The 18,948-nt window shown below is 45.2% G+C and overlaps 1 protein-coding gene across 2 annotated transcripts in view; it reads right to left on the bottom strand.

Moving 5' to 3' along the window:
* PRR5L (proline rich 5 like) overlaps nt 1–18,948 on the bottom strand; it is a 78,838-nt gene that overhangs the window by 25,014 nt on the left and 34,876 nt on the right. For both annotated transcript variants that reach the window (XM_040259023.1, XM_040259024.1), the window contains one exon: nt 13,128–13,176. In XM_040259023.1, the coding sequence (XP_040114957.1) occupies nt 13,128–13,176 (49 nt within the window). The remainder of the gene's footprint in view (nt 1–13,127; nt 13,177–18,948) is intronic.

Raw genomic sequence — 18,948 nt, 5'->3', positions numbered from 1 at the left:
GACCCTCCCAATAATCTGATCAAGTTGGTGCTATTACCCCCTGACTTTACTGATGGTCAGGGTAGACTTGCCCACAAGAGACAGACTCAATCTTCCTGGCTCCACCAGCCAGGTTCTTTCTACTCTGCCTTGCTGCCTTCCAGCAGGTCTCCCCACTCAGATCCCCTTCTTCCCTCAAAAGGCTACAGCTGGTCCCACACAACGCAGGCACCTTTTCCAAAGGTCACAGAAGCTCAGAGATGCCTCACCACTTACTCACATCTTTAGATGATCAAAGGCCTATGCTTATGGCGTGAGGGATCCACAGTGGTATATATCCTACCCCAAACCTATACATTTCTTAGTGTTCTCCTTTAGAAAACCCTAAAACCCTGTTACCATGGTGGTGAGAGTGTACATGGCAGAGAGGAAAGACAGACATGTGTTCAAGTCCAGCTCAGCCACTTTCTGGCTGTGTGATCTTGGGCTTCCTTTCCTGAGTCCTGAGCCCCTCATCTATAAAATAGCATCACACCAGCAATATTATAAAGTTTTTATAATATTATAAATATACACACAGGGACTTCCCTGGTGGTCCAGTGGTTAAGACTCTGAGCTGCCAATGCTGTGGGTGGGAGTTCGATCCCTGGTTGGGGAACTAAGATTCCACATGATGTGGGCACAGCCAAAAGATTAAATACATACACACACACACACACGTACATGCACACACACAGTAATCAGTGGGAATGGGCAGTAACGACAATAGTTGCTCTCTTAACCCAACTATCTTCACAAAAGGACAGGCGGGTAAAGAGATTCAATAATGAATGGACCAACTATCTTCACAAAAGGACAGGCGGGTAAAGAGATTCAATAATGAATGGACCTACATCAAACATATCAAAGTCGTTTATCAAAGGCACTATCACATTCCTGTGACTAAGACACATATATGGAATTTTATAGACCCAACTAAAATTGCCAAGCTATAACCTAATTTGAAAAGTAATTAGCCGTCATTTAGTTTCAAGATGGAACCCCAACTCAAAGTTACAGCGACATCCCATAGGAGTCCACCAACTCAGTTAAAGGGAAAACAATCAATTCCTTTCCTAGGAATGATGGAACAGACAAGTAATGATGGTGAAACTCTGTGTCCTCTACCTTCCACCAAGCACACGAATCCCAGAAGCAAGAAAAACACCACAGCACCACTGAGATGATCAAAATCAGGACTTTGTGCCACCGTACCTGGGCAGGAATGGATGGCACAGGTGTTTCCAGATGTAACCAACCGCCACCAAATGGCTCTGAGCAAAAATCCCAATTCAGGCCTGAAGTCTGTGCCCTGGTCCCTTTCACTGGCCCAGAGAACGGTGAAGGTCCCCAGGTGCTCTGTGCGAGGAGTCCTGATGCCTTGCTCTCCATCACTGCCTCCATCGCCAACACGGATACCCCAGGCTTCTTCCAAAATAGCCACAAATCCTCCTTAACTTCAAGTTTCTGAGATTTACCTCCAAATGTATGAGAGACTCCTCCCTGTGATGCAGGTTTCATAATTATGTTCCTGCACTGTAATTATTTAATTTTAAAGGTGGGAGCGTCCAAGGCACTGAGAGAAATAAAAGCCTAGTCCAGGTTATATCATGAGTCAGTAATAGTCAATACATTCCATGTGTCAGGATTTTAGGTTCTTAGGGGTGAGGACCATGTAATTTAGGTTACCTGGCTTGGAGAACAATGCTTAAAACATGGTAGAAGCTAATAAATATTCACTGAGTACATATTGCCTGTTTGGATGTTACAAACCATTTTTGCTTTTAAGAAATCAAGGTAAGAGATAGAATGTTTTTAAGAAGAGAGAAAGTGATGTAAGTCCCTAAAATTCTAATACACAATAGGCTGTGTGCTCAGTCGTGTCCTATTCACTGTGACTGTAGCCCACCAGGCTTCTCTATCCATAGACTTTTCCAAGCATAAATACTGGAATGAGTTGCCATTTCCTACTCCAGGGAATCCTCCCAACCCAGGGATTGAACCCAAGTCTCCTGGGCTCCTGCATGGGCAGGTGGATTCTTTACCACTGAGCCATCTGGGAAGCCAAAATTCTAATACCCTTAGGCATTTGTACATTTTGCTCTTATTTTACAAACGGCATTTTCTTCCTTTGATGAAAACTACTTTGCATCCTACTAGACAAACGTTTAAAAATGGCATAGGCTCTCCTTCCTGCTCTACTTTGGGGAAATTTTTTTTAAACTAAGGAAGTCATTAGTGCATTATGGAAGAAATGGAAAAGAAAACATTCTTGTTAAATTTCTCATGAAATTTAACCTCATGAAATACCATAGAAATTCTGTAGCTTAGATTAAAATAAGAGTAACAAAAACCTGAGGTGAAAAGGGGCCTTCAGAATCATCTAGTCATTCTCACCTCTCCCCAGCCCTGTGGTCCAAATCAAATGGTCATACACAGTTTCAATAATTTTTTAGGTTGGACCCATTTTCCAGAAAGCTAAAACACCTTTCAAAAGCATCTTAAAGAAAGCATTTTTACTCCTAGGCTTTGTAGATTTTGCTCTTATTTTACAGTTGAATAAACTGCAGCTAGAAGTACAATCTCCATCTTTTCTTTGGCACGTGCTAAGTGAATTCGGATCTTTTGGGCTAACCTGGCCCTCAGCCCTACCTCTCTGGAGAGTCGCCAACACCTACTTAGTGGCACTGGGCCCCCTCTTGCATGCTTGAGCCCTTTGAACCCAGCCTGCATCTCTGGCTATGCTGACTGGCTGGGTGCCCACCCTCCGACCCACTTGAGTCTCAAACTGAGCCAATCACTTGCTCTCCTGGGAACTGTAATCAACCAGGCCCCGCCTTTGATCCAAAGGGCCCTGCAATCCTAAAGTCCCAGTGCTTTGAAAGGACTTATGCTCTGCAGTTGCCTTCCTCACTTCGTAATATTTTTATTTCTGAATCTGTGGGTTTTTTTTTAAAAGAGAAGGCTGATGGGGCAATGGAACTCACCCCAGGGGCTTGACTTCAGCTCACTTGTGGTCTTGTCTCCTACAGCCACCCCAGGAGGGGTTTTTAGGCCCCTGCTCCCCACCCCCTGCTGTTCCTTGCCCTGCCAATCTCCCCTGCCCTGCCCCACCACTGCTGTCATCCTACTCCTAAGGCGACGACAGGGTCGCGTCGGTGGGGGCCCAGGCCCTGGTGCCTTACAGCATCTTGCAGAAAGCCAGGCGGCAGACCTCCCTGCCCTGGGCTGGCAGAGCTCTGGCTGGAGTGCTGGTGACTCAGTGGGGGCCTTTTGACCACCCTTGATCTATGTACCGAGACCGTGAAGGTTATAACTCTTGGGGGTCCCCTGTCCATGGTGGGTTGCAGCTGCAGGTCCATGGGAAGGGAATTGCCTTCCACGCCCCAGTAGCAACCACATTTGCATTCTGCACCTGCTAATGATGAAGCCCACCCTGTCTGCTGATCACTTCACCCAAGGACACGCCGACTGGACATCTGTGTAGCTTAAAATGGCTGAGACTTAAAGAAAAAAAAAAAGAGAAAAACAGCCTGGATTCAGACAGCTGTCTTATCTTTCTAAGCGTCTGTTCCCCCTGGCCTCACCTGCCAGTATTCCCAGCCACAGATAAACACCTGACTCTAGAAGGTGCTGAGAAAATGTCTGTATGGGAACAGAGCTGGAGAAGATCCCGACTTTCCTCTTGCCCCACTTCCTGCCCAATGGCACCAACCCCATCACCTCCCAACCCAAAGGCTTTGAGCCAAAAAACCAGTTATAGTCAATAGCAGCCACCAAGGAAATGGGCCAGTTGTTACTTAATGCAGACCCCATAAATGAACTTGGACGGTGAATACATAGCCCTTTAATGAAGGGGCAGAGGATCCAGAAGGAAAAAAAAAAAAAGCTGACCTATGTTTATGAAGATGTTGAAAATGGGCTGCCAGCAGAAGAACAAGGCTCCAAGGAAAAAACACAAAAAAATAAAGCAAAGCAAAACAACGATGTCTGTGGAAAAGTAGCCAAACATATGCAGTCTTCAGTGGATTGAAAAGACTCAGCTCATCCTGGGTAATCCTGGAGAGTGGGCAGAAGGAGTTGGGGAGGACAGAGAGAGTGGGCCTATGAAAACTGCCGGGCTGCTCCCTGACCCGGCCTGAAGGACTCAGGAAGATGAAGAACCAACAAGCTAGGAGTTGGAGTGAATGATGCTATTTCCACACAAGGTAGGAGCTCTGTAAATGCTTAAGGCTGCTAAACATCCATTGCTTCTGGTGCTTTAGCAGTGATGATGACAGTAAGAACAGCAAGGATAACAGGAGAGATAACATTGGTTTTACTCTTTGTCAGGCTCTGTATTGTACCCTCAGAATGTGTGATCTCACTCTACCATTGCCACAAACTGATACCCTTTATACAGAAGAAGAAACTGAGGATCAGAGAAGTGAAAGTGAAAGTCTGTTGTATCTAACTCTTTGCGACCCCATGAACTATACAGTCCATGGAATTCTCCAGGCCAGAATATTGGAGTGGGTAGCCTTTTCGTTCTCCAGGGGATCTTCCCAACCCAGGGATTGAACCCAGATCTCCCACACTGCAAGCAGATTCTTTACCAGCTATGCCACAAGAGAAGCCCAAGAATACTGCAGTGAGTAGCCTATCCCTTCTCCAGTGGATCTTTCCGACCCTGGAATAAAAACACGGTGTCCTGCACTGCAGGCGGATTCTGTACCAACTGAGCTATCAGGGAAGCTAGAGGTTCAGAGAAGCAACTACTGAATGTAAGACCAGAACTTGCATCCAGATTGGTTGGAATCCAAAGCTCAAATCTTTCCCCCAGCATATGACTCTCTTTTACTTCAGCAATGATGATTAAAAAAAATACTAAGGTGAACAGCTCTCATTCCTTGATGGCTCACTTTGTACAAAGCACTTGATATAATGTCATCTCCTCTAGTAACAGGCAACAATCTTTTGAAGTAGGTACTGTGATTACAGCTAGATTATCACTGAGAAAACTGAGTTTCAGAGAGGCTAGGTAACATGCCTACAGTCACACAGCCACAAAGTGTTCTGGCAAGAACTGGGATTCAGACCTCCCTGGCAGAAAGGCTGGTGTTTTTAGGCATCACACTCTTCTGCCCTATCAGCTGGAAAGGTTTTTTAATGCCCTTGCCCACAAAGGAAAATAGATAAGATCCATCTGGTTCAGATACGGTGGGGAGGTCAGCTTGGCAATTTCAGGCTGTGTAACTAGGTTCCACCAAAACTTTCATTCTTCTGAGTCATTGCTGCTGCCCAATCCTGCCACAGCTTCTCAAATTCTGCCTCTCCAAAAGGGCTTTCCTGGGGCCTCCCTCTCCATTGTGCTAGGTTCCTTCAGTCGTGTCCAACTCTGTGAGACCCCATGGACTGTAGCCAGGTTCCTTTGTCTATGGGATTCTCCAAGCAAGAATACTGGAGTGGGTTGCCATGCCCTCCTCCAGGGGATCTTCCCAACCACATTCTATATCCAGCAAGGCACACACCTGGCTCCCAGATGGATTCTATCCCCAGATAAGACATTCTTTCCTACCCAAGAAGGATCTGGCAGTATGTCACTCTGCCTACCAAGAACTAGTATTAACCAATAATTCCAGTCCAGGCATTTGTTTCCAGAGACAGCAATGTCTACAGAGGTTGCTGTCATTGGCGTCAAGCCAATGATGGATTCACGGGCCACCTCCATTTTTTTCCCCTTTTGTGACTTTGAAAGTACAGCCATCATCTCTAAGGATGTCTACATTTCCTGTGAACCTGGATGTCTTCCTAGATAAGCAATAAAAAGTCTTATAAACAAAACTCACCCCCAGGCCCAGGGAGTTCTTAATAAACCAATGTGTAGGAGTGATGAGACCAGAGAGAAAGCCCCAGATGGGAGACTGAAGACAATTTAAAACTTGGTATACAAATGCTAATTCTTCATTAGCATCATTTCGTTGGTAAAATTCACTGAAAGGATGAATTGGGGCTTTTTTCAGGTTATTTTATGAGGAAGCAGGGAAACAGTTCCACGTCTGTTTTGCTAGATACTGAAAATATAAAATTTAAAAGCATTGAAAATTTTCTTCTCCGGGGTTTTTCAGGGGATGTCTCCAGGGCATTTTTGACACTTAAATTATATAATCCAAAAGATTTTTTTCTCGTGGCCAGATGGCCTGGTTTTGATCTGTGCTCTACCTTTTACTGGGCTTCCCAGGTGGCGCTAGTGGTAGAGAAACAGCCTGCCAATGCAAGAGATATAATAGACACAGGGTATGATCCCTGGGTCGGGAAGATCCCCTGGAGGAGGGCATGGCAACCCACTCCAGTGTTCTTGCTGGAAGATTCCATGGACAGAGGAGCATGGCGGGCTACAGTCCATAGGGTCACAAAAAGTCGGCCACGACTCAAGCAGCTTAGCATGCATGCACACTTTTATAAGCTGAATGATAGTGGATAACCTCTCTTTCCCCACGTTCAGCTACGATACGTGCTAAACGATAACAATGAAAATTTTCTCATCCTCTGTCCGGAGGTCTACATGACTTAGTGCAGGAATGGTTCTCAGATCAGTTCTCAAGACTTGAGCGCACGCGAGAATCCCCGAGGACTTGCTAAAACACAGACTGCTGGGCCGAACCCCACAGTTTCTGATTCAGTTCATCTGAGGAGGGGCCTGAGGATTTGTTTATCTGACACTTTCTCAGGTGATGCTGAAAATGCAGGTCTCAGGACCACACTTTGAGAACCAACAGCTTAGAACAATGCCTGACACATAAATGTTGGATAATATTAGCTTTTGCTACTATGATGGTTATTTTTGTCTTCCTTTAGTTGTAGAACAGCCTCCGAGAAAGGGCCCCTGCTGCTTTCCAAGTCTAACAATACTCTTCGGCCTTCCCACCTCAGTCTTTACTTCTCAGGCCACTGAAGTGCTAGGTGTTCTCATGTGTCCAGCATCTAGCTCTGTCTTCCATCCCTTCTCACACTGGCTCCCTAAACCCTTCTCCTACCATTCCCAGCCTAGTCACCCAATTTCATCCATAATGGGTTTCCAAAAACACATACGCATGTGGAATAAGACACTGACGTGTTATAAGGGGGAGTTCTGTTCCCATAGAGTATTAGATGATAAAATCCCTAATTACACCTCATTTTTGGAGCTCATCTTCGAGTGATATATTTGCAGCATTTGGTGTGTACATGTTCCTTCTTTAACAGTTGAACGTGTAATAACCTCATTTAAAGGCTAAAGAGTTGCCGTTTCAGCATGTCCACAGATTTCCATCTTTCTCTCACTTATATTAAGATTTATGGTTATCCATTTCAAGACTCATTTTTCCATTTATCTCCATGAAATTGGAGGAAAGTCCAATAAAAATATTCAAATAATTGCACAAAATTCAAGTAATTGCTGAGGAGATTAAGCACAGCAAAGAGGCTGGGTGGTGGGCAACCCCACAGAAGGCAGCCTGAAAGAGCTAGGGGTCCTCCTGGAAGCCCCCAGACTATGCCAACTTTTTCTCTCCCTTCTCAGCAGCCAAGGGAGGTGTTAGGCCACCCCAGTGTTCATAGACTCTGTACGTAAGTAAGGCCTCTCTTCCAAGAGCTGGCCAAATTCAAAATGCAACCTCTAATGACCTTCTCACCTAAAGACATCATCCTCTCCCCATCTCTCCCATCTTCATCCTGGAGTTCAGCTCCTCTTGTTTAAAGCCCCTCTGGATCCTGGCTCCAATTTCACCTTCGAAGCAGTATATGGGAACTGTCCCTCACTACCTGTGTGCTTGCATGCTAAGTTGCTTCAGTCATATCTGCCTTTTTGTGAACCTATGGACTGTTGTCCACCAGGCTTCTCTGTCCATGGATTCTCCAGGCAAAAATACTGGAGTGGGTAGTCATTTCTTCCTCCAGGGGATCTTCCCGACCCAGGGATCGAACCCGAGTCACTTATGTCTCGTGCAATGGCAGGCTAGTTCTCTACCACCAGCGCCACCTGAGAAGCCCTCCTAATTTATCTTTTTTCCCATTTCAGGAATCACTCTAGCCTTCCCAAGTGGATTAAAGAGTTTAAACTTTTGTACCCTATTCCATTTGGGTTTGGAAATTGCAAAAATTATTTCCCCCACTCTTTATTGTTTCTCCACCCTAATTTTTCTGGATTCTTACAAGCCCTATCTTTGTACCTAAACAATGTATTTATTTGGGGCCTGTTTTTAAGCCTTTACCTTCCACTCAGGGCTTCAGTTAACACAACGTTCTGTATTACCTGTATGGATGTATCTACAGCCCTGCTCTTCAATTTCATACACCATGGTGACCAGGACGCTTCTCTGGGTCTCTCCTTCAGCTTCCTGCCACTGCCCCATGCCCTTGATGAACCTCTCTGACAATGGTGAGTTAATGGGAAACTGGCCTCCTGGGACTCACAGATATGAGAAGAAGATGGAAACATTCGTATCACACACTACTAGGCCATCTGTGACCTATTGACAAGTGTGGTTGCCAAATTTCCCCTTTTGCTACGTAGTGTCTTGTTCAAGGGCTTCCCAGGTAGCTCAGTGGAAGAGACTCTGCCTGCCAATGCAGCAGATGCAAGAGACGTGGGTTCAGTCCCTGGGTTGGGAAGATCGCCTGGAGACGGAAATGGCAACCCACTCCATTATTCTTGCCAGGAAAAATCCCATGGACAGAGGAGCCTGGTGGGCTACAGTCTGTAGGGTCACAAAAGAGTCAGACACGACTGAGTGATTAACAAATCTTGTTGAAAGTCACTGACTCCACACTGAGTTTCTGTATCAAGCAAAACTCTGGTTCCACCAAAAATAATTTAACTTTCTGGGCTTGAGGAAAAGCTTCCGACAAACACAACACAGCCAACAGAGGCAGAACCACAGAAAGTGCAATCTGCCACTCTTCCCATCCCCACATCCCGAACCACCAAGGTACCTAATCAGTTAAGAGAAAAATGCAGAGCATTTCCTATCATCCATTTCCAGAGTTAAAAGAAACCAATTACCCACCCACCCCACCCCCCCGCCCAGGGCTGTCTCTAGGATAGAGTTCCTGTCTGAAACCCCAATTTTCCTTCTGGGTGCAATTCAAAACAGACCAAAGAAAAAAGAAAATCAATACTGCAAATGTCAAAGATTTTTTCTGGCCTGTGTCTTCTGGAAATCTATCTGTGCTTTTGCCAATCAAATGGGCTGTCTTCTCTGTGTGCAGGCAGAAGATAAGCACCATTTTCCCACCTGCTTTCCCCCTTCCCTCACCTCAGGTCATTTTCATTATTCTTCCCTGAAGACCATCTTTTTTTAAAGCTGCAAAATGAGAATGTTCACTTTCAAAAGCGAACTGGAGCCCCAGTGATGGATTTTACAAACAGTGATCTCTGGAATGGGGGTTTTAGGTACCAGGAGGCAGACCTCACTGCTGAGTACAGATGTCTGGGAGGGTGGTCATCTGATCCTCCACACAGAGGAGCCCACTCGTCACCTTACCCAACAGCCATGACCCCGGCATGGGGGTTGCAACAGTCCACCCCCGGATTTCATTCCTCACTTGTCCCCAGACCTTGCCCCCTCCTTCTTTCTGGAGGAATGCTTTTTCTGGAGCCCATCCTGACTGTCCCTCTTAAAACTACAGCTGATAACTTGAGTGTGAAGGCTGAGGTTGCCTCTATACACCTTCCCTCCTGGATTTCCCTCTTCATCTGAAGAACTATTCTCGGCGTGGCTTTGAAACCAGCCCATTACCAAGGGTGCCTGGCGAAGGACTTTCCAAACCTGAGTCTCTCTTGAACCACCGTCACCACTTGGCCACAACCAGGGCCAAGCGTTACACTGTTATTCCTCTATACTATTTTTCTTCAATCAATCCATTTTCTTGTTCTTTATTTTTAAATATATATATTTTTTAATGTGGACCATTTTAAAAGTCTTTATTGAATTTGTTACAATATTGCTTCTGTTTTATGCTTTGGTTTTTTGGCCCCAAGGCAAGGAAGATCTTAGCTCCCTGACCAGAAGCCCATACCCCCTGCATTAGAAAGCGAAGTCTTAACCCCTGGACCACCAGGGAACTGAGGGAAGTTCCCCTCAGTCCACTTTTTCAAAATATAAATATGTTTAAAAAAGAAACCATAGCAACCCCATTTACCATAAACAGAAAGTAACTCAAGGATCTACTCAATGCAAACTAAACGATGTTACATAACTCTAATTAAGTGCTTCTGGCTGAAGACACTAAGTGTGAAACCTGCTCTCTCTTCCTTAAACAACAAAGATCATCAAGTCTTGCAGGAATATAACAGACACAAGGCCGCAAACCAAGACTTTCCCTGGCAGGATCAGAAGTGCCAAAGGAAAATAAGGAAACACCACGAAGCCAAAAAGGTTGCTCCATACCATGGCATACACCTCCTCAAATCTCTCATGTATCCACAGTGGACAACCCCTTCCTCTAGCCCAAGAAAGTTTACTGGGCATCTACTATGTGCTAGGTAATTTCTAGGGACTAGAGAACCAAACACATTTTTAAAAATGGCTCTGTGCCCGCATGAGATCTAAACCAACATTTTAACAAACAGTGTCTAGGATAGCCTTTGTTCCAATCTAGCACCTTAAACTAAGGAAAAACCCAGATTTGAAATCATGAAAAACTCCCAGAAGGAGACTCAACAGTCACCAAGCAGTCTCTCTGATTAAGCTCTAGATAAAACATGACATGTGGTTACCAGCTGTTAAGTGTCTGGCACACTTTGTAAGCAGTACTAACTGCCCTCGAAACCTCAGGGCTTCCCAGATAAACAAATCCCCACCCAAAAGCCCTCCCCCACTTATCCAAGGGGGAGCCCCCAAAGCCAAGCAATGACTGACACTTCAAACCTGGTTGAAACCACACAGGGAACCTTGTCTATTTTAAATGTCAATGAGGAAGGCAGCTGGGCCTGCAGGTTTCTCCAGAAGGGACTGAAAAACCACTTCTGTAGTGGGATGTAAAACTCAGTCACTAGAGACAGCCAGAGAAGAGAGTGTGGACAAGACTGACCTCTGAGTCAAGGGCAACTGAAATGATTCACATTTGTGACTAATTATCTCTTCTTTAATCTTTGTTTGTCTCTCTCCCTGGACAGGGGTTGTCTTTCAAGCTACTGAGACTTTTGACCTGACTGAATTCCGGGCTTCTGTTGGGTCTTGCTTTGTCCAGACTTAGAATGGCCAAGTGGCCATTTTCTGGTGTGTGTGTGTGGGTGTGTGTAACAACTGACATTTGTCATTCTTTCAAAGTGCACATAAAAGTTTAAGCTTCCTGATCTATGCAAAGAAAATGAAAGGATGCTTGTGTTGTTTTTAAAACCTACAGACTCTTTATACTGTCTTAAAAGTGTGCTCACCTGGGACACTGAATAACATCACCAACCTGAAACCAATTTGTTATGGATTTTTATGTCACTTTCCCATTAAAATGGATGGATTACACTTTAGAATAAAGAATATGTATACAGCTGATTCTTGAACAACATGGGGGGCTTTGGGGAGCCAACCCTCCACGTACTTGAAAATCTGCATATAATTTATAGTCAGTCTTCTGCTTCCCAAGATCTTTGATATTCACAGATTGAACCAACCATGGATCCTACAGTAAATACAGTAGTATTTACTATTAAAAAATCAACCAAACGTGTACCAGTGGACCTTTGTGATTCAAACCCATGTTGTTCAAGGGTCAACATTATATAGATATTTAATGAACACATTATTCTGTTTTACTCTGTACTAATCACTATTCGAACACTTAACAAATAATAACCTTAGTCCTCACAACAGCCCTACAAGGTTACATTCTATGACCCCTGTTTTTACAGAACAAGACACTAAAATAAGAGAGGTAAAGTGGCTTCCCAAGGTCACACAGCTAGAAAGTGGCCGTGCTGGGCGCTGAGCCCAGGCAGTCTGGCTCTAAGCATTCCTCTCTGCTGCCCCCCACCCCGGCCCCTCACACTATGTGCTGTGTGCTTTGCATGCATTATTTCATGTGGACCGAACAGGGACCTGTAAGGTAGGTCATTTTTTAAAATTCCATTTTACAGATGGGGAAACTGAGGCATAGAGAGGGGAAGTAGCTTGCCCCAGACACTCAGCTCTGACTTCGTGGAAGTCACCCACTCAGTTACATGACACCTCCCCACGCCCTCCCACCACGTGCCTTTGGCTGGAGTCAGGAAGCCAGCTCGTGCCAGTGGGTTAGAAACCATCTGTGACTGAAATTGGAGTCTTGAGTTCACTAGCTGCATGACAACCGTGTCTAGGCAGGAGGGATGTTAGCTTGTCTGATTCAATTCTACCTTTAACAGAACAGACTGACAGGCTTAATGACAAGAAAGAACTTGACTAAAGGGACATATCATTGCACTCAATTAGGTACCATTCACTGGGTGGGAGGGAATGGCAGTAGAGAAGCCGTTCTCCAAGTGTGGCTCAGGGTCCCCTGGGGGATCACCCAGACCTCTTCCACATGGTCAAAACGATTTTCTTAACAACACTAAGCTGTTATTTGCCTTGCATCCTCCGTGAGTGTACTGTGGAATTTTCCGGAGACTGTGCAATATTTTCCAGATGTGTTTTATCACAATAGACTGATGATGAAGCCGATTTGAGGATCCAGTCTGCAGGCAAATTTGCAGGCATATAACACAATGCCACACTTCTACATTTAGTCTGAAAAAGTTATTGTTCATAAAAATGTCATTAATGCTAACATGCAGTAGGTTTATTATTTGAATGAATTAAGGCATACAGTAAAGTTTCTCATGTCTAATTTCTATCATGGTGAAGATACAGTTAATCCAAATAAATGATCGTTTTTAAGAACATAAAGGGGTTCCTGAGACCAAAAAGCCTGAGAACTGCTGCCTGAGACTATAATCTCCAAAAGAGCAAGGACACCTGTCCTGTATGCCTCCACAGTCACTGCACCGCAGTGCTCAGCACACAGGAGGAACTTGGGATACGTAATTTTGGATTGTGAAGGCGTGTCCTGTGTACTGTATCAGTCCATGTACCCACGTGCAAAATACAACCCATGCTCAGATGCACAGAACTTACCTGGAAATAGTCTGTAATGAATGATCCAAGTTCACTCTTCAGCAGTCGCCTGGAGAGAGAGAAACACCGTCAAGCAGTCCTTGATGCCACAGCTCCTGGAGCCCAGTTCACGGATGCACAATGAATTGGCATGCTTGCCAGCGAAACAGGCACTGAGACCAGGCCTGGGAAGGGAGTGTGCTTTCCTAGGCCCTAGGAATGCCCTGCCCCAACCAAGGTTATTAGAGAATGGGGCGGGGGGGGGCGGGCGGGGAGAGGGCGGGATGGGAATCCTAGAGGGACTTCTGCTCCTTCATTCACTTTATGGGTAAACCATCTCCAGAGGGCAGCCACAGGGGATCCTATTTCTAATAGTGGAGGCAGGCCAGGGCACCTTGCTTCAAGTGCAGCAAAAGATAAGGAAGAGGAATATCACAACTGTGTAATTAATTCCCCCATGTTTGCAGACTTGGCTTAAAATGCATTTTGCATACATTCTTCATCCAAGTATTGGAAAGTATGTGTGTGGGGGGAGCAATTATTATCCCTCATGTATAGATAAAGAAATTGAGGCACAGAGAGGTCTCCCAAATAAGTCAGTGGCATAGTTAACATTCAAACTTCTTCTGCAAATTCAACATTTTTTCATAACTCTACCCTGTCTTGCCTCGAAAATTCATGCAAGAATATATTCAGGTACCATGGTTTCGGTGGTCTCACTGCCCATCCCCGAGCAGCTGAAAAGTCCTTCAGAGGAGAACGGGTCTATTTTATTTATCTAGCACCAACATTCATTCAGCTGCCCTTTATGTGCCAGACATTGTTCTAGCACCAGGCGAGAAGAGAATAAGAACAGAGCAAGAATAGGCGAGGCTTCTGTTCTCAAGGAGCTTACATCTTTGCAGAGAGGGTTATGAAGAGCTAGCAGGTGAATCAATACACTCCCAAGATAAGTTCAAAGAGCCTTAAGAGCTACAAAAAAAAGAAAATGAAAAATGGGGGTATTGGCACCAGACCTCCTTCTCCCCCAGACAAATCATGCGACCATCGCTACTGCTCTTTCTTTAATTTAGCCCAAACAAGGTGAGGAAGCTGAAGCCAAGAATCCAGTGAGTTCCCTAGAGAAAAAAGCCTTCAGAATGTCCAATGACTTTATTTACGCATCCCATCAGCCACGGTTACTAAGGAGCAAACATTCAAACTTCTGACCACACTGACTGGGTTTTAACTCCTCAAAACAATGCATTCCCACGTATCGGATAAACAGGAAGTTGTGACAGCAAGATGTCACAAGGTGCAGAAGATAGACACAACAAGATTGGGTCACAAGAAGAAGAAACATGCATGACCTAAACTTTTGTACCAGGAAGAACCCTGGAATGCTGAAAACCCACACTGAGCAAGGAAAATACCTTCTTTTTCCTAGGACTGAAGATGTGTCTGTGGTGGACCCTGCATTTTGAGATCCAAGAGAACTGCATTTTCTGATCCAAGAGATCAGAAGGCCACTCCACCCAGAGAACCTAAGGTTCACCGATGTGGGCAGGTTTGACCAAGCCAGGGAAGTCTTCCTCGGTCACCAGGCCAAGATCTTGCAGGTGGGTCCCAGCTGGTCTTCGAGGCTAGAGGGTTATCTCAGATCGGACATAGAAATCAAGTGGGTGGTCCCAGAGGGAGGCCCTGGGACAGGAAGAGGCAGGGAAGCTGCTTCCGGCTGCTAGCTCCCAACAAGGTCCTCACAGCCACTGGGAAGTCTCAAAACCACAGGTGAAAGAGCCAAGCTTCAACAAAAAGTGGGGGAAACAAGTCCCCATAGTCAGTTACTACTAACCGAGCTGCTCAAGTGTATCTTCAGGGCCCACAATGTGGAGGGGTCAGCATGGTTCTGAGACTAAATTGCGTGCTATGGAATTGGTGTCTTAAGGAAACCACACTGGGAGAATGCTGTGCTCATGAAGACGCTTCAGGTAAAATCGAAAAAGAGAGTTCAGCGGTAAGAGTGGGCCTTCAAAGTCAAGAGCTATGGAAACCTCCTGGAGCATGGCAGGGGCGTAATCACTGTTGACTGGGACTGGACGTGATTAAGCAGGTGATTATTGCCCAGGGATTTTCACAGTGGCACCCCGGGAGCATCGTGATGCTACCCAACTGAGGACTTCAAGATGTCTCCTCCCCTGACAGTGACAGGAATGGCACAGCACCCTAAGGTTTCAGCCGGGGCTCCATCAAGCCATGGCCAACGTCAGAGTTCCACAGAGCCTTACAAGACAAAGCTCGAGATCGAAACCAGCTCATAAAGGTACAGAGACTAAAGTGTGAACTTGTTGCAACTGCCAAGACAAAGGTATAGCAAAAAGGACTCAGAAGCTAGCAGCAGCCATGCCAGGGCAGCAAGATGCCGATGGATATGAATAAAGAAGCAGAATATAAACAGGTGCTCCCACCACACTGATGAGGGTGGTCCTCAGTTCTTTACTAAAGCGGGAGCAGACACAGGTGTGGAAATCTGCTTTACATACATTAGACGTAAGGGACTATAACCAGGTCTTGTAAGAGAACCATGCAATTGTCCTTTTATCAAATCCCAAGTTCAAAACCCTCTCCACGAGGTATTTTTATTACAGTTACCAGAACAGAATGGACCTTACCTGATCATTTAAATCAACATTCGACTGGCCTGGGTGGGTAAATCAGCAAGCTATCTGTCCCTTACAAAATCCTGTCTTATTTCTGTCTCCACATGTTACTGGTTAGACAAGGTCAATGCATATATGTAGAAGGTTTTTGCTGCAATGAAATATAGGGATTAACATAAACTGCACCAATAAAGTGCTCATAAAAATTTGGTTCACTCATACAATAAAGTTCTAAGTAACCATAAAAAAAAAACCAAAAGGAAATAAAGAAGTGCTCTTAGTGATGATATGAAGATGCCTATGTTACATTAAGTTTTTTTTAAGTAAAAAACTTAAAAAATTATACATACTGTTTGCAGAACAGTATGTACAATATGTGAAGAGAGAAGAGATATATATATATTGTTTTTTATTTACACAATATCAACAAATTCATTTGTCAAATCTGCTCTCACTTGCTGTTCTGTCGTAACTTATGATTTGGTGTCCAAGTGGCCCTTTGAACTAAAATACACGGTACCTTGGGGCTTCCCAGGTGGTACTAGTGGTAAAGAACCTGCCTGCCAGTGCAGGAGACGTAAGAGACGCAGGTTTGATCACTGAGTTGGGAAGATCCCCTGGAGGAGGGGACGGCAACCCACTCCAGAATTCTTGCCTGGAGAATCCCATGAACAGAGGAGCCTGGCGGGCTACAGCCCATGGGGTCACACACCCGGACACAAATGAAGCGACTTATTGTACGCGCTCGCGCGCGCGCGCTTACACACACACACACACACACACACACATACACACACACACACAGAGTACCTTAATTTTTAAACAGGCAAAACACACATGCATTTTCAAAATTATCTGTAAATGCACTGTAAATGTCTTCTCCCCTCTATCTCTCCCAAAAGAAGGCTACAGAAGGTTGAAGCTGTTACTGGAAATTGTCGGGCTACAATACACTTTGCTGGGGCTTCCCAGGTGGCTCAGTGGTAAAGAATCTGCCTGCAGTGCAGGAGTCTCGGAGACATGGGTTCAATCCCTGGGTTGAGATCCCTTGGAGGTGGGCATGGCAACCCACTCCAGTATTCTTGCCTGGAGAATCCCCATGGACACAGGAGGCTACAGAAGGTTGAAGGGGAGGGAGGTGGGAGGCGGGGTTCAGGATGCGGGACATACGTATACCCGTGGCTGATTCATGTCGATGTATGGCAAAAACCACCACAGTATTGTAAAGTAATTAGCCTCCAGTTAAAATAAATATGTTAATTTTTTTTAAAAAAAGGTGAAGCTGTTACTAGAAATTAAGTCGGGCAACAAAGCGCTTTCGCAAACTTTATTCCTTGGAGTTGGCAGAGGAAGTGCTATAGACACCAAATCACCTCATCAGACCCCAGTTTGTGGGCCTCATATAAAGTGTCAAGTAAGTATCCCCAGCTGCTTTTCCGTAAGTATTCCTTCGGTATGTATAAAGGAACTCTGGAAGAATAGCCAATAAACGACTATAATAAAAGTGATCTTTGGCAGGGGCGTAGGAACTGGGTTTCTGGAGTACAAGGAAGGGAGATTCCTTAGATATTTAAAATCTGGGAGTACATGGTGAACATGTCCTACTCAAAAACCCTAAAAACGATGGTTTCTAATTAACGATAACCACCAGCAAGGTTACCAGCAGATGGCTCGAGGCCGAGAAGGAATTGTGGGAATGTGTTCCCACATCAGGAAGCAGACTGACCTCAGGGAACAGAATCCCATAAGGCCTGAGGATCTGCCAGTGCAAACCCACCCCAGGGCGGGTAACTCGAGATCTTAACACAGAGCGCGGGGTAAGGTGAGGTCAGAGCTTGCCGGCCAAGCTGAGAGCAGCCAGCCGCTGAGTCGGTGTGGGGTCCGCCATCGATTTGTATACTGTGTTTGCTCTGCCTGCACTTGGTTTACAAGGAATGTGCACTTCTGAAAAACTCTACCCTGGCCTTAGCTGAAGTGAGAGAAAGGGATTTTCTGCCTCTCGGCCTTGAGGCGTCATCTCAAGGGGAACTTGGCAGTAGCTTCTCCACCAAAACAGGAACAGGGGACTGACAGAGCGTCGGGACCCCAGGAGTTAATTCCACCAAGTCACAAGCATTTCCTGAAAACCTACTGTGTGTCAGACATGGTGTGAGGTGCTAGGAGAGGAGGATAGAAGAGCTCAGACAATGATTCCTCCCTGTCGGGACCACTCTCTCAGGAGACAGGGTACCATCTTGTTCCCAAATGGAAAGCGTCAAGGCATTAGGGATGCACACATCTAAAACCACAGCGGGATCACTCAACTCTATAATCTTCCTCACTAAGTTTTCCACTTTAGCTTGTAAAGTACAAGAAAGAAGAGAAAAGCAGAAGAAAGACAGGATTAAAGAGCCTGTGCTTTGTGGTCCCCTCCATACAGAAGAGATGGCAAACCTGGTTCCCAAAACCTTGGATGCATGTTTCTCCTGGGCACAGAGGCACAGAAGTCAGCAGCCTCCCTTCCTCTTTTTCCATCCTTTTCTACAGTTTCTTCCCAGGAAACAGGAAAGTAATTATGTATTGGAGCCATTAATAATAATGAATAAAAAACCAACTGCTCCTAGGAAGGAGCCTGACTTTTCTTTCCCAAGTAAAGTTAACTGAGCACTTATTAAGTGCCAGGTGCCACTGTCAATAATGTCCATGTGTTTCCTCAGTTAAGCCTAAAACAAAACTGTTAGGTGATAGTGATATCTCTGTTTTTTAGACACATGAAAACGGAACCTCAGAGGTTACTGAGGAAGCTGTGCATGGGCTTAGGATAGAGAGGAGAAGAGTTTCATTAAGAGTGCAGTTTCATTAAGACCTGGGTCTGAACCCTGTGGTTAGCAATATCTTTTACAAGTTAACTTACAAGTTAATCCCTTGAACCTGTTTCCTCAACTCGAATTTAGGGATAATAAAGCTACCCACTCCACAGAATTACTGCAAGGGTAAATTAGTTAATCTTTGAATGGTGAGTTTATAGAACAGTGCCTGGCATACCACAAAGCTTGGCAAGTGTCACCACCACCATCACCCCCATCACCAATGTCACCATGATCACCATCACCACCATCACCAACACCACCATCACCACCATCACCATCACCAACACCACCATCACCACCACCACCATCACCACCATCACCACCACCACCATCACCACCATCACCATCACCACCAAC

The sequence above is a fragment of the Oryx dammah genome, unplaced genomic scaffold (assembly GCF_014754425.2).
Source record: "Oryx dammah isolate SB20612 unplaced genomic scaffold, SCBI_Odam_1.1 HiC_scaffold_17, whole genome shotgun sequence".
NCBI lineage: Eukaryota > Metazoa > Chordata > Mammalia > Artiodactyla > Bovidae > Oryx > Oryx dammah.
Note: the sequence above shows the minus strand (reverse complement) of the source record. Positions and strands in the feature narration are given on the sequence as shown.